Genomic DNA, 15,786 nt, shown 5'->3' with positions numbered 1-15,786 from the left:
TAATCAATCCTTCATCCAACTATAAACAATGACTGGAACTGCATCGAGGGGAAGAGGAAAGATATAATAACGTTATTGTGAACGTTAATATTGTAACAAGAAATTAGTCCGATTTTGTACTATATATATATGTGTGTGTGTGTGTGTGTGTGTGTGTGTGTGTGTGTGTGTGTGTTTATTTGTATTTATTCTAATGTTATACAGCATTTTAACAAGCAAAACACAGGGCATAAGCGATTAATTTAAATATTTTTTTTAAATATTTGTGCAAAACTGATCTTTTTTTTATTCAAGCAACCCTCTCCACCACAAACCAGCAGAACAAGTCGTGAATAATGTTGCAACTTGTTACTAACTGTGGGGTTAATTGTGACAAACTGAAAGCTTTGTTGTAATATTCACTGTAAAAAAACAAAAACAGAAAAAAATGTTTGAAAGTTTGTGCACCCCTGTGTTAAATGTCTATTTTCTGAGTGAAAATAAGTTAACATACCCTCTCCAGTGAATACATTTCTGCACATTTCAATGCAAAGTTACTATTTATTAGCAGAAATTTTAAAAATGTGACCTGTGCACAAGTTGCATTTTTTTTCTGATATGTTAAATTCAGCAAAACAAATAAAAGCTGTGCAGTAAAATTTGCAGAAATATGTCATACTCATGTTTTGCTGCCTGTAGAGTAAGTGTTAACTTATTCTCAATTAGAAAATCAACAATGTCATCCAACCAGGGGTGCCTAGACTTTAGCACAAGGCTGAGTGTAACGAGTACAATGCAGGAAACTCACATCTGTTCATCCATTTTTACAAATAAAAAAAACACAGAAATGAAATTACACTAAATAACAAATAAAACTCAGGTTAGTTTCTTGACTGTACATCACAATAACATTAGCGCTCAGGCTCCTCAGCCGAAGTTGACAGTAGAGTAGATGGTCGAGTCACTGGTACCTGGTGTCTGTGTAAATGAGAGAGGAGATTAAGGCACCAGGAAACATGGACAGAATTGATTATTCTACCTACCAGACACCTGTCATCTCAGTATTAAAGCAGTATTATTAGTACAGATTAGATTTCCATGCAGCTCATGTAAGAATACTCATGCTCATGAGCCGCTGTGCCGGTCATAAAATCTAAAATCTAATGTACGTACGTTCTTTCTGGAATTCCCTCTGGCTCCTGAAAAAGATTGTAATGCCATTTAGAACGTCACTGCGGGACCTACAGTAGCGACTGTATTGCTTATTATGTAAAACAGTACAAAGACCCACTGACAGGAGCAGAAAAGAGTAATCCACTCTAATCCGATCTCCAGGCTTACCATCACAGACTCCCCTAACAGTGACAGAGGCATAGTGAAGCTCCTCTTCTTCCTCCTCTGCTTTTGCCATGGCAACGTGACCACCATCTAGAGGTAGAATGACCGCTAGTATGAGGTGCAACAATGTTTAGACCTAGATTACTACACAAAGTTTGGAATCAATGTTTTTAATGTTTCAGCCGGCCCTTTGTCAGGATGACCTACCTTCTGTTTTCACTCACTGACCATTTTACTTGAACACCTACTTTGTGTTTCCACTCACTGGCCACTTTATTAGAAACACGTACCTTGGTTTCCACTCACTGGCCACTTTATTAGTAACACCTACCTTGTGTTTCCACTCACTAGCCACTTTATTAGAAATGTACCTTGTGTTTCCACTCACTGGCCACTTTGTTAGAAACACCTACCTTGTGTTTCCACTCACTGGCCACTTTATTAGAAACGTACCTTGATTCCCACTCACTGGCCACTTTATTAGTAACACCTACTTTCTGTTTCCACTCACTGGCCACTTTATTAGAAACGTACCTTGGTTCCCACTCACTGGCCACTTTGTTAGAAACACCTACCTTGTGTTTCCACTCACTGGCCACTTTATTAGAAATGTACCTTGTGTTTCCACTCACTGGCCACTTTATTGGAAACACCGATCCTTGTGTTTCCACTCACTCGCCACTTTATTAGAAACACCTACCTTGTGTTTCCACTCACGTGCCACTTTATTAGAAACACCCACCTTTTGCTTCCACTCCTTGGTCACTTTATTAGAAACACTTACCTTGTAGTTCCATTCCCTTGTACTGGCCAAAAGGAATTTTATTTGTTTTACTCAATATTTCAAGAATTCAGTGAATAAAAACTTATTAAATGATGAATAATGTACTGTAAATACAAACTTGGGATAATAATGTACCAAAAATATAAAATTGGGACATTTTGTAAAATGCAATATAAACAAGAATCTTTGATCTGTTAATTCTCTTGAATCTTTATTTATTTAACTGACAAAAGTACAAAGAAATTACTTTTGATGTTTTGGCTGACCAACGTGATCGAAACATTCTGCAATAAGCAGGTGAATTGGTAACAGGTGAGGGTATCATGACCGGGTATAAAAGGAGCATCAACCAAAGGCTTTACAAGCACAGATGGGTCGTGGCTCAGCACATTGTGCCAAACTTTGTGGGAATATTGTCAAACAGTTCAAAAAGAACATTTCTCAACACAACGTTGAAAAGAATTTAGGTCTTTCACCATCTACTGTACATCACACTGTGAAAAGATTTAGAGAATCCAGAGAAATCTCAGTCCATGAAGGGCAAAGATGGAAACCACTGTTGAATATGCATGACCTTCGAGCTCTCAGACGGCACTGCATGAAAAACCATCACACTACTGTGTTAAATGTAGCTACATGGGCTCGGGAGTACTTCAGAAAAACACTGTTACCTGACACAGCCTACTGCTACATCAAGAAATGCAACCTGAAACTCTATTTCACAAGAAGAAAGCCATACATCAATTCTATACAGAAACGCCGCCGAGTTCTCTGGGCCCAAGCTCATCTCAGATGCTTTAAAAGACAGTAAAAATACATGCTGTGGTCAGACGAGTCCATGTTTCAGCTTGTTTTGGGGGAAAACAGACGTGGAGTTCTCTGTGGCAAAGATGAAATGGACCATCCAGACTTTCATCAGCGAAAGATGCAAAAGCCAATATCGTCACAGTATAGGGGTGCATCAGTACCCATGGTATGACTGACTTGCATATGTGTGAAGGTACAATTGATGCAGAGGCATGTATTGGGATTTTAAAGAGACATATGCTGCCATCCAGACAACATCTTTTCTGAGGAAGTCCATTGTCATTTCAGCAAGAAAAAACAGGCCTCATTATGCACAACGTGATGTGTCCCAACATTTTTTTGAGTGTGCTGCAGGCATCAAATTCTAAATGTGTTTACAAAATACAATGAAGTTAAACCATTGGAAATCTTTTCTTCGTACTTTTGTCAGATACATAAAGGTTAAAGAGAATTAACAAATGACAGATTCCTGTTTTTTGTTGCATTTTACCAAACTTCCCAACTTTTTCCAGAAATTGGGTTTGTATGAATTAACATTTATGATTCCGACTGCATCTTCTCTTTTGAAATATGATGAAGACTGTATGATGAACTTAATTCTCAATACAATACAGCATTCTCAGTCAATTCTACAGCTCTGTTCATCATTCTGGACACATTTGTTCATTTTTATTCATAACTAATGTCCAACTACACTGCAAAAAAGAGTATCTTGTCAAGTGAAATTATTATAATTCTAGTCAATATATTGAATATTTCTTATCTTAGATAGATATAATCTTATTATAAGATTATTCAGGTTATTTCCAAGCATTATTTACTTGTTTTAAGTCATTTTATTAAGTCAAATTTAGAAACAAGCCAAATTATCTGCCAGTGTAGTGAGATAATATTACTTAATAAAATGTTTGAAAATAAGTTAAATAATCTTAAAATAAGCTTAGCACAATCTCAACAGGAGAAATATTAAGTATATCGACTAGATTTAAGATAATCTTACTTGACAAGATACTATTTTTGCAGTGTAAAGGTTTGATATCTGTGAAGTTAATCTGGGTAAGGATATTAGAATCACTTTATACATGTATCTGCAACTACATTCGTTTTATATTACTGAAAACACTGATTCCAAACTTCCAAAATCCATTGGTTCCAAACGGCATGTGTAGCACATATCCATTCTGTGTACACCAACACTGTAAGTAAGTGATACCTCTGTTCACGTAAGTAAGAGCTGAATCAGAAAGGCATGGATCTGCTCCGGGTTTTATCTCAGTCCTTGGTTGCCCACCTACAGTGAATACACAGAAAAGTGACACCGAGATATTAGCAACATTCAGACCACTGGTTTGCAAATGATGTTGTTTCATAATTTGATGCTGAATGTTCTGATAGAAATGATGGCAAGTTTTATTTTTTTAAGTTACTTTTTTTCTGAAGATGGGGTTTTGATATGACAGTGACGATATGCAGCTATAAACTATGGCTTGTTTTCTTTTGGTAACAGCAGCACTATCAAGAGCAGGTGAGCTTACCAGCTGCTGACTTTCTCTGAAAGTAAAACAGCAGAGCTCCCAGCAAGATGACCACACACGCGGCCACAGCACCCGCCGTGATGATCACCACGCTGCTCTCCACTACACCGTCTCCTGCAGAGATACAGTACAGCCAGCCAATGCAACGACACGAGTCAGCATATTAGTGTAACCACAAACATTTTCAAGCTTTTCCTGTTATCTTCTTGTGAAAGGAAACAGGAAGTGCTTTACTGAGCCAGTATGAACAGTATGTTTGAAGAACGTCACCCTGTTTTGTGAGAGTGTAACGATAATACTATTCATGCATCGACACTACATGGCCAAAAGTATGTGGACACCAGGCCATCACTTTCTGTGATATCTATTTGTTAGGTTTCACCTTCAGCACACTTGATTTAACATAATGAAGCACGGGTTAGTCCAGGGGTCGGCAACCCAAACGTTAAGAACCATTTTGTCCCGTTTCAACAAAAATCAAACCGCCATGGGAGCCACATTTTTATGTCCATTTTATTGAAGTAATGTTTCACTTTTTTTCATCTTGGCTGTAAATATGTCTCAGTATGTGCTGATGTCTTAGTATAGGATAAAAATAATAATATATTTACTTTGCTCTGCTTTAAGCTTTAGCTCAGCTATAGCTGTTTTTCTCACATCTCTGGCAGGAAACTTTTCCTCAAAAGTAGAAGTGTTGGTCAGTTTCTCGTTGCAGATTAAACGTATCAGGAAACCAGCTGGAGTGATTATAAATGCAAATAAGTCCATTCGTCTCTAAATTATCGATGTTCGTTTTAAATCTTTCTCTTTGCCTTTTCATTAGCTACTAGCTAGGCGAGATCGTTGTCTGTGTTGCTATTGCTGTGTTGCAGTCTGCGTGCCGACCTTCAGGGTTAAAGGGTGAATTAGCAGTTCTACATTAACTCCAGCATTTAAGAACATTTATTGTTAAACTGTGTTGAACGATCAGCAGAGCTTTATTTTACTGCAAAGGATTATTATTTTATTTTTACCTACAAATCTAATTCTGCTGTGGAGCCAAAACAGGGCAGTGAAAGAGCCACATGCGTCTCCAGAGCCACATGTTGCCGACCCCTGGGTTAGTCAAACCAAGTATTGGAAGATAACTGCAGTTAATACTGGGCTTCCTTAAGTTGTTTTCATTAAAATAGTAAGGTTTTCTGAGCAAATAACTATGAAAATGAATTGAAAATTGTTACGATGTCAACACAGATCAGACGCTCGCAGATAAAAGGACAAGGTTGAAGTTTACTTGAGGTTTTGATGGATGTACAGAGGGCATAGTCAAAACAGGCGAGGGTCAGAACCAGAGAGCTAGAAAACCAAAACAAACGGGACATCCAGGGAGTAGTCAAAACCAGTCCGAGTTCCAAAACCAAAATCTCATACAAATCCAGCGAACACACCGAAAAAGGGCAAAGGACAGGTCATACACAAAAGAACTTGCAAACAAAGAACGCTCAGTACGCAACAAGGGTTGGCAATACTTCGCAAAGTTCAGAGCTGAAGCCCAGGCTTTATATACAAACTGGCTAATAAGCTGTGATGAAAAACAGGTGTGACAGTTTAGAATTCTGGTGAGGCTGAACGCTGAAAGGATTGCTCATTGGTTGATGGCGGTGGAGTAGGAGTCACGTGGTCTCCCACTGATTCATGGGAGTTGTAGTCCTCTGGGCCGTTCAATGACTCAAGGGATCTGAGCAAAAACGAACAGGTGGAGGAGGCGTCCTCGGCAGAAGGCGTGACAGAAATAAGTTAACACATTTGCTACTGGGAACAAACCAAATATGGCATTTTTCTGAAAATTTCAATGCACAATTTCTATAAATTTTCTGAATTTGAAATATAAATCGTGCCATATATTTTGCACATTTGATTCGTGCTCCTCTATGTTAAATTCAGCAAATAAACAGTAAGTGTGCATTAAAATGTGTTCTCTGTAGAGGATGTGTTCACTTATTTCCATGTAGAATATCAGCAAAATGTAATTTGAGCAGGGGTGCCCAGACTTTTGCTTATGACTGTATGTAGTTATATGCAGTGCTTTTTAAATGTAAGAAATTTTATTCAGGGTCAAAATGCAGCAAATAAGGCATTTTATTGCAACCAACTACACAAAACAATGCAAATTAATTGAGATGGATCACAATCAACAACACAAAATAATGTGATTAATCTCGATCAATAAAATTTAGTTTTTGACAGCCTTAGTAGTTTATTATGTCAGTAGATTTGGGACACTTAATACATAAAATATCGAGAATCAAATTGAATCTTGACCTTAGAATTAAAAAATATATCACCCCTGAAAATACATATATAGTGGGCTGGTAACACCTCTACGCTGTAGACTGGGGTTCAATGCCCCACCTGGGCAGGCAGCCTACACTAAACCAATAAGAGTCCTTGGGCAAGACTCCTAACACTACCTTCGCTTACCTGCGTAGAGGCGGAGTTTTATCGGGGCCACTGCTCGGAGTGTGCTCTCAGTGAACAGGGCACACTGCCACAGGAGCTGCCCCTCAGAGAGGCTCTTCAGAGTCACACTGAGGGTCCTCTTGCTGCCTGTCAGGACATCCTGTTTGACCCACGCTGCCCTGTTCCCCTCCATCCTCAGCCAGGCCAGGGTCGCTCGGTCAGCCCCCCTGGACACCTCACAGGTCAGAACCACTGACTGATTCCTGAACACACCATCAGGAGGATCTGCAGAGACTGAAGTCACCAGATCCAGAACATAAGAACAAGACTCCGACAAGAACTGGTCGATTAAACGTGAATGGACAGGTTAAGTACCTCTTACAGTGTGGAGTGTTATGGTTGAATAGGTGGTTTGATCATCCCCAACACATTTATATATTCCACTGTAGTTGAACCTCACAGGTGAGACGTGAAAGATGAATTCACGTCCATTGTAGGATGTGGACGTATGTGTCCCTGGTTCAATTGGTCCATTAACTATAGGTTTTTGTCCCTTTTCTGCAGCGATCATTATCAGTTCTGGATGGTGTAGCTGCCACCTTATCCTGTTGTAAGTCTTCTCTGACTTGCAGATGAGTGTTAAATCACTGCTGTTGGAGGTCTCTCTGTACAGAGGAAAACTCTTTTTAGAGTACGTATCTAGAAAGACATCAATAACAGAAGGTATGTTAATTTTATCAGTGGTAATATAAGCAATCTTGGAGTAAATCGCTGCTGTCAGAACAAAACCTTGCATCTCCAAAATAGTAACTTTACATGAGATAGAAAAAAACATACTTTACTTTTAATGTAAGTCAATGGAACCAGACTTTTTTCCAAGTCATTTTGGCTCATTTCTTTTGGACCATTCATCATGAAATTTACACACAATGTAAAGGCCAACAGGCATTTACAACTTATGAAAATCAAAACAAAAGGGAAAATCTGCAAAAATGGAGAGACAAGGTTTTGTTCTGATAGCAGCAATTTAAGGATGTGTATTCTAGTATATATAAGAGTTCATGAATAGATACTGGTTTAAAAAAAATAAACTGCTATGAACGTATCGTGTAGTCTTATGCAAAAGTTTGGACACCCTTGGTCAAGTGTTTTATTGCTTTTTTAAGTGAACAAAAGACATTCACTACAGGAAACAAACTTATACATAGTATGTTTTGCCACGATTCCATAAAATATTGGAAAAACATAAAATCTAAAAAATTTTGCACAGGCCACATTTCGTGTTTTAGGTTTTCCCCGATATATTGCAGGTAGGAAGCGACTCTGCTAGAAAATCACCAACAAAACCAGCATATCGGTGTTGTTGGAACAAAACCTTGGACCTCTAAAATACTAACTCTCCAGCAGAAGGAAAAAAGCTTGAATGAAGGTTAATGGAACAGGATTTTTTCTACATTAAACCCACCTTAAATTCACTGCTACCTTAAATCCCATGCTACCTTAAAGTCACTCATACCTTAAATGCACTGTCACCTTAAATTTACTGATACCTTTAATCCACTGCCACCTTACATCTCCTGCTACCTGAAATTTGTTGCTACCTTAAATATTCTGCTACCTTAAAACCACTGCTCCCTTATATCCAATGCAAAACAAAACACAAGATACAATACAAGACGAAAACAATAAAATTTAACCATTGCTACAGCTTTTGTAAACATGCTTACTCACTGGTGGTCAGAGGGTTCAAAAATCTAGGAAAACCTCCTTTTAATGATGAATCTTGAAGGTGGGAAAGACTTTCGAAAAACTACAAGTGACAGATACATGAAGATGGGCTGTTTTCAATTGGCTGTAATGCCTGGAAATGCAAAAGGGATGCAAAATTGTGATTCTATCAAATCAGTGAGGCTGTAACATGCAATGCTGCTCTGTTAAATGCTAGTTTTAGGCTGGAATGCCCCCTTTAAGGTGTTTTTTGTTTTGAAGTGGCAAAGTATAATTATATATTTTATTAATAGATCATTAAAGGGAGCATGTTATCACAAATAACATCACAGCTGTGATGATCTACAAGCCCCTTCCCATTTATCTCAAAATGAATAGTGTCCTTTTGATGAGCTCTAATAATGCTTAATATGCTGCTGTGTAAAACCTGTTAAACTTAACTGTCCCTGGAGGGCAGGCAAGGTTTGGTTGCATCTGCAATTGTATAAAACGGCTTTAAAGCAGCCTGATTATAAAGTGCTGCTCTTTCTCTGTCCAAACTGTTTTTGCTTGCTGATTTCAGTGTATGTCATGTGGCAGCATCAGCACCAACTTCAAAACACACAGTAATGTCAGCTTAAATTTCACAATGCACCAGACTATGAGGTATTTCACTCACTAGAGGCTCAGGAATGGGGGGAGGGGGTTAAGCCTGTACTAGGGCCCAAAATGTCTGTTTGTCATGAACTTTTAGAGTAGGAACAGCCAGAAAATGCATCAAAAATGGCTATTTAGACAAATTGGCACATAGTATATCTGTCTCTTTGTAGTTTGTATGAAGCACAGAGCTAGTATGACTTAAATTCTATGTTTATCCACTTACAACAGGTACAGATCAAGCAAAGGTACTGAAGTCAAGTAATGCTCTCTCGGCCCTCTTAGATAAGATTCAAGGCCCTAAATATGTTATTCAAAAACATATTTAGTTCAGTCTCAGTTAGTCCAATCAGAAAGAGTGTGATTTTGTTCTGTAGGCAGGTTTATAAGCTGGGTGACAGAATTTTATAGTCATAGTGACAAATATTACATTTTCCCAGTTAAGATCAATGAAATTCAGTATTAATTTTCACTGAAAGTTTGAATAGCTTTCTCTCAGTCTCCTTCAGCTTCTTTCTCTCTCTCCAGAGACTAGAGACCCTCCCCAGTGTCTCATATTTGTGGCAAGTAGTTATGATGTCCGATATGCTTAACTTACAACTTACTTCTGATATGATTGGTCGAGCTGGGGGTTCCACTTTTAACCTTTCATGTCCACTTTACATTAGTAAATCTCTGGTAGCACAGCAGAGGTAGTGCTGCATTAGAGCATCAGCAGCACCTCCCCCAGTGAATGAGAGTAAACTAAAGTAGATGATTTGAACTAGTAACATATATTTATTTGGGAATTAAATAAATTGGGAATAGAGGAGATAAAGTCCCCAAAAATGGCCTAGCAACACCTATGCATCACCCTTATTTGGCAATAAATATATGTCATAACAAAATGTCAACATTATAGACGCAATGTAAGATGACACTAGTATCAAGAAGACGTGCTTCAAGAGTCGAGATTTGTCTAAAACTGACAAAGCTTTGTGGCATTTTAAGTCCTTTACATGGCGAATTTGGATAAAGTAAAGTAATTCGAGCATATGTATAACTGATGAAATTTTGCATGCCAAACGTGAATTTTTGGCAACATTATTTTATTCGCTACTTAAGGCCATTATACACCAAACATGACACAAAAACAACACAAAAAAATGAAAAATATTTATAGATAATTTTTTTCACATCAAAACTATTTGTAAAACTGAATTCAGCACAATTTTTATTTTTTGGAATTTTACCTTTTTTTTTGCACAAGAGTGGTAGAATGTCTATTATAAGGTCCTTTGCTTTTCATGAAATGGCAAACTGTGACACTGGCCCACATTTATCAAACATCTCAGATTAAAAATGCTGGTCTGGTGTCAATTTCTGCCTTTGTAGCAGTGAATAGAACTACATGGACTGATGAGGCCTGATCTTAGACCAGTGTTCTCACACTGGGGTGCTTGATAAACAGGTTCCAGTGAGCAAGATGCAAGAGTTTCTCCACTTCATTTCAGGAGCTGACACTTTAGAACTCTTTCACTCACAACTTGGATCTCAGTAACTCAGTTTAAGATGATTTTGAAGATGTAGCTCCCCAAAAGACAAAGTACAAACCAAATGGGTAGAATGTCTTCAAGTGCTAATAAGACCTCCTTCACTCCTCACAGAGCGAGCAAACAGTGAAATTGGGCTACTGTCCATTTTGGAAAAGCGAAAGAAAAGAGTTTCCGAAACTGAAACTCTGAGGGCCTTCATGCAGACTAGAACACCTCTCAAGCAATCAGATTGTGCAGTCACAACTAACTGTTGTATAATATTATGTTATGATAAATGTTGGTGCTTAACATTATACTCACGTTCCGACACACTCACTGTTCGGTTCCAACACATCTGCACCTTTCCGTTCTGCTTCAGTTTGCAGGTGTATGTTCCCTGGCTCTGCTGGTCGACGCTGTGTAGGATGATGTAGGCGGTGTTGTTGAGGAACAGGGTGGTGTTAGATGTGGGAGCTCCTTCTCTCTCCCATTGCAGAGTGGAGGATTCTGGGAGACTGGCCACTTCACAGCTCAGTGTGACATCAGTTCCATGCTGGGCTTTAGGCATATGTCCTGAATGTCACGTGTATAAATACATGGTTTTTGCACGTTACTTGTCACATACATGTACAAAAGAAATGTGAATTACACATGATAGTATAAAACATATGTGGCTTTTTCTGCAGGAGATATTTCAACGTATTTGCTAACATGGACAAAAGTACAGGATGGCTGCTACCACTGTTTTTAGCTACCCAACACGCTTTGGTCCATGTTTGTAGGTTAAAGTATGTCATATAGTGTTAGAAACCGCATTATCTCAGTCTATTTGAGATTACATAACAACCGGACACGATTTGAGTCACGTTTGTGATGATTTAGGCATGAAGTTAGCAATATGCTAATGGGTAAAGTGGGGTTATTTGTTACTTGTTAGCTAGTCTCACGTGGCTAAATGTGATCTCATAACAAGAAAAACTGAATATAAAATTTCGAAACCAATTCTGTGCTTCATGAAGGTGGAACTTGAAGTAGGGGGTGATGGTATGATCATCAACACTGTCTGTCGGACAACCATGTCATTAGCCCATGGATGTAATGCAAGTTAGCGTGGCTGTAAAGTCCCCAAAAATCTCTAATTAAGCATGTAGATTTATCACATGTGAGGAGAACATATTAGATATGGTAAATATAAACATTAACTCTGACAATGAAAAACGTTTCCATTATGATGGTGTTGTGCTAGGTAGCACGTTTTGCTAGGTAGCTTGTTTGAGAACCACCTCTTTATGAACTAGGAAAAAGCAGGCCAAGCAATAAAAATGGACTTTACGATAATAACTAAAGATAAGTTATGTAGATTTGATGATCATTTTTTGCTACATTATGAGGCAAAAAATCATACAGTTGGGTGGGTCAATCAGGCTCTGTTTTGGTCATTTTAGAGAAAATTAGAGAGGAGTATATATTATGCATTATTACCATGAGCAATTACCAGCTAATCATTACACTGAGAGGGAAAATTTTAATGTGATCAAATTATTCAATAGTTAATAAAATAATTAAATATCTATATTAAGATTAACTATTGCTTTATGCCCATACTGGAATAAATTTGATTTACTATTTACAACTCTTTCCAAAAAAGTTGGGACACTGTGCAAAATGTAAATATAAACAGAATGCAATGATGTGCAAATCATTTAAACCCTATATTTAATTAAAGCAAAGGCAATATATTAAATTTTGAAGCTAAGAAATGTTATTGTTTTTTGAAAAATACTGTATATGCCCATTTTGAATTTGATGCTAGCAACACATTTCAAAAAAGTTGGGATGGGGGCAACAAAAGACTGGTAAATCTGTATGATGCTAAAAAAGTGTATATATCTCACAACTACTAATAACAAAGTAAAAAAGTATAAAAAAAGCTTCCCAAAGAGGCTGAGTCTTTCAGAAGTAAAGACAGGGAGGGCCTCACCACTCTATGAAAAACTCTGCAGGCAAATCGTGCAACACTTCAAGAATGTTTCTCAATGTAAAATAGCAAAGAACTTTTGGTTTCATCATCTACGATACATTAAATCATTTAAAAGATTCAGAGAATCTGGAAAAACACAATTTGTCACTGCATCCACAAATGCAAGTTAAAACTCAACTATGCAAACAAGAAACCATATATAAACAGGATTCAGAAATGCTGCCACCTTCTCTGGGCCCAAGCTCATTCAAAATGGACTGAGGCAAAGTGGAAAGTGTCTTGTGGTCCGACAAATCAAAATTTGAAATTCTTTTTGGAAATCATAGATGCATCCTCTAGTCGAAAGAGGAGAGGGACCATCTGGCTTGTTATCAGCACACAGATCAAAATCAAGCATCCATTGATGGTATTGGGATGCATTATTGCACATACCTTGGGTGACTTACACATCTATAAAGGCACCAATAATGCTGAACAATGCATACAGTGTTTGGAACAACACTTGCTGCCATCCAGTTGGCATCTTTTTCAGAGAAGGCCTTGCTTATTTCAGCAAGACAATGCCAAACCACAATCTGCACATATTATAGCAGCATGGCTCTATAAAAGTGTCTGGGTGCTAAACTGGCCTGCCTGCAGTCCAGACCTGAAAAACATTGAAAACATTTGGTGCATTATGAAACAAAAAATATGATGAAGGGGGTCCCGAACTGTTGAGCAGCTGAAATTCAATATCACTTTCACTTTCAAAACTACAGTTGGTCTTCTCAGTTTATAAACACTTAGAGTGTTGTTAAAAGAGGAGGTGATGATACATGATACACAGTGGTGAACATGCCCCCTTCCCAACTTTTTTGAAATGTATTGCTGGCATCAAATTCAAAATGGGCATATATATATATATATATATATATATTCAGAAAACAATACAATTTCTCAGTTTCAGCTACTGACATGCCTTTGTTGTATTTTCAATTAAATATAGGGTTAAATGATTTGCATGTCGTTGCGTTCTGTTTTTATTTACATAAATACATTTTACATTTTGCACAGCGTCCCAACTTTTTTGGAAACAGGGCTGTACTATGAGCACAAATCTGAAAATGAAATAATAATTGGTCAAATGGTTTGGCTACAGCATTTTCTCAGTGCACTTTTTTAGTCTTTGGTTCAAAAGGGTTATTTTTTTTTTGTAAGTGTTGCATATTTTCATAAATTTTATCTCAATTTGATCATTTCTCATGAATCGATGCACTAAGTGGCAGAAAGTATATGGACATTCCTTCTCATTATTGAGTGTTTTAGCCACACCCATTGCTAACAGGTGGATAAAATTAAGGTCATAGCCTTGCAGTCTCGACAGACTAACACTGGCAGTAGAGGGTCGCACTGATGAGACTTTAAACATGCCACTGTCATAGGATGCCACCATTGCCACAAGTCCGTGAAATCTAGGTTTGGCAGATCCTGGGAGAACACTACCTACTGGAACACATAGTCCCAACAGTAACGTTTGGTGGAGGAGGGATAATGAGGGGCTGGGGCTGGTTTTCAGGGATTGATCCCCTTAGTTCCAGTGAAGGGTGATGTCTTTGTGTGCTGTAACATTAACATTTAGACATTATAGACATTATATGCTTCAATCGGTTTGAGGAACACCCTTTCCTGTTCCAGCATGACGGTGCCCCTGTGCACTAAGCAAGCTTTCCTTATTTAAAAGAATATTACAACTAAGAAATATAAGGATTATATAAAGGTTAACATTTTCCAATGTTTGTTAGATTTGGATAGACTCCAAATTTGAGCTATTCTTGTCAAATTCATTGTTGTGCTCTTTTGATTATTTGGGCATAAATGGGCGCAAGCAGGTAACCGTGGCAGCAATAGTTGTTACAGTTGGGTGAATAGATATTATATCATTTCAAACACCAGGAATGCATTATATGTATTATCCCCCCATGTATAATACTAAAGTAAATCTCTATAAGACTCACCTTCAGCTTGACTTCTGCAGCAGAATACAGATATCAAAATTAAAAAAGTCCACGGCATGAGAGACATGACCACTCGTCAGCAATTTGTCTTTCTTGCTAAATTTTGCTTACAGGAAATGAAAGTGAGATTTGGCTGTTGAATAGCACTAAAAAGGAAGAACTGTGAGTGCATTCTTGCAAGAGGGCTTAAAACACCTGCCCTCTGAGAAATAAATTACTTAAAGGGGGAATTCCACCATTTTTTTGCAAAATTAATGAATAATTCAGTCTATGAGATGTAAACATAATCATTCAGAGTGGTTTGGTGTGAAATGTTTCGTTGTAGAGAAACTTACAGACTCAGATTTGTTACAGTGGTGGTGATAGGAACCAGGGCTCACGATGCCAGTGAAGCAACACGTGTCTTCAAATGCAAAATCAGCATTATGATGATGTGATGATAATGGTAAATAATTTACTTACATCCCTGAAAGGCACGTCCTTCACCCAGTTTAGACTGAATTCTCTTTGAATTCTCTCTCAATGCACTCACAGTCATCAGATTTATCCATTCAAGAAAGGCACTGTTGAGATTCCCAGCCCAAATCTGATTTTTGGCATATCCAGATTGGTTTTTGATAGTGTGGACAGCAAAATATCACATGAAATTAGATTTTTGCAAATCTGATCCAAACCAACTTTGAAATGCAATTCCAATTATATTTTTATAGATGCGTCTCAGTTTGGATGCTCTGGACACTCAAATCGGACTACAAAGCATCTTTTGCATCATATTTGCTACCTGATCACTCGCAAATCACAGTGAAGACAGTCGTCTCAAACACAAAAATGTTCTTCCACATGTTGCATGCTGTTATGTAATTTCACATTTCCACCAGAAAGTTCTCCAAAAGCACATTATGAAATATTTTTCTTGTTATTGCATTCATACCAATGAATATTTCAACTCAGTTTAGTCCTGTAAGCACTCGATATTAATATCTAAACTCAATATTTAGGATATGATTCGGATATGAACCTGTTGGGTCACAGTTTAAAAATAATTAATAAA

At 37.7% G+C, this 15,786-nt stretch overlaps 1 protein-coding gene across 1 annotated transcript; it reads right to left on the bottom strand.

Annotated features, from left to right (window-relative positions):
- Window positions 1-224: 224 nt before the first annotated feature.
- LOC118810597 lies at window positions 225-14,962 on the bottom strand. Its single transcript, XM_036574473.1, has 9 exons — window positions 14,736-14,962; window positions 11,082-11,333; window positions 7,258-7,581; window positions 6,904-7,176; window positions 4,444-4,557; window positions 4,122-4,199; window positions 1,321-1,407; window positions 1,153-1,178; window positions 225-957 (listed from the first exon to the last, which is right to left on the bottom strand). Exons 1-9 carry the CDS (start codon window positions 14,800-14,802, stop codon window positions 907-909), a joined length of 1,272 nt encoding a protein of 423 aa, XP_036430366.1. The 5' UTR covers window positions 14,803-14,962; the 3' UTR covers window positions 225-906.
- Window positions 14,963-15,786: the final 824 nt, after the last annotated feature.

This window comes from Colossoma macropomum, unplaced genomic scaffold, assembly GCF_904425465.1.
Source record: "Colossoma macropomum unplaced genomic scaffold, Colossoma_macropomum, whole genome shotgun sequence".
Classification (NCBI taxonomy): Eukaryota; Metazoa; Chordata; class Actinopteri; order Characiformes; family Serrasalmidae; genus Colossoma; species Colossoma macropomum.
This window is presented reverse-complemented; position numbering and strand designations above follow the sequence as displayed.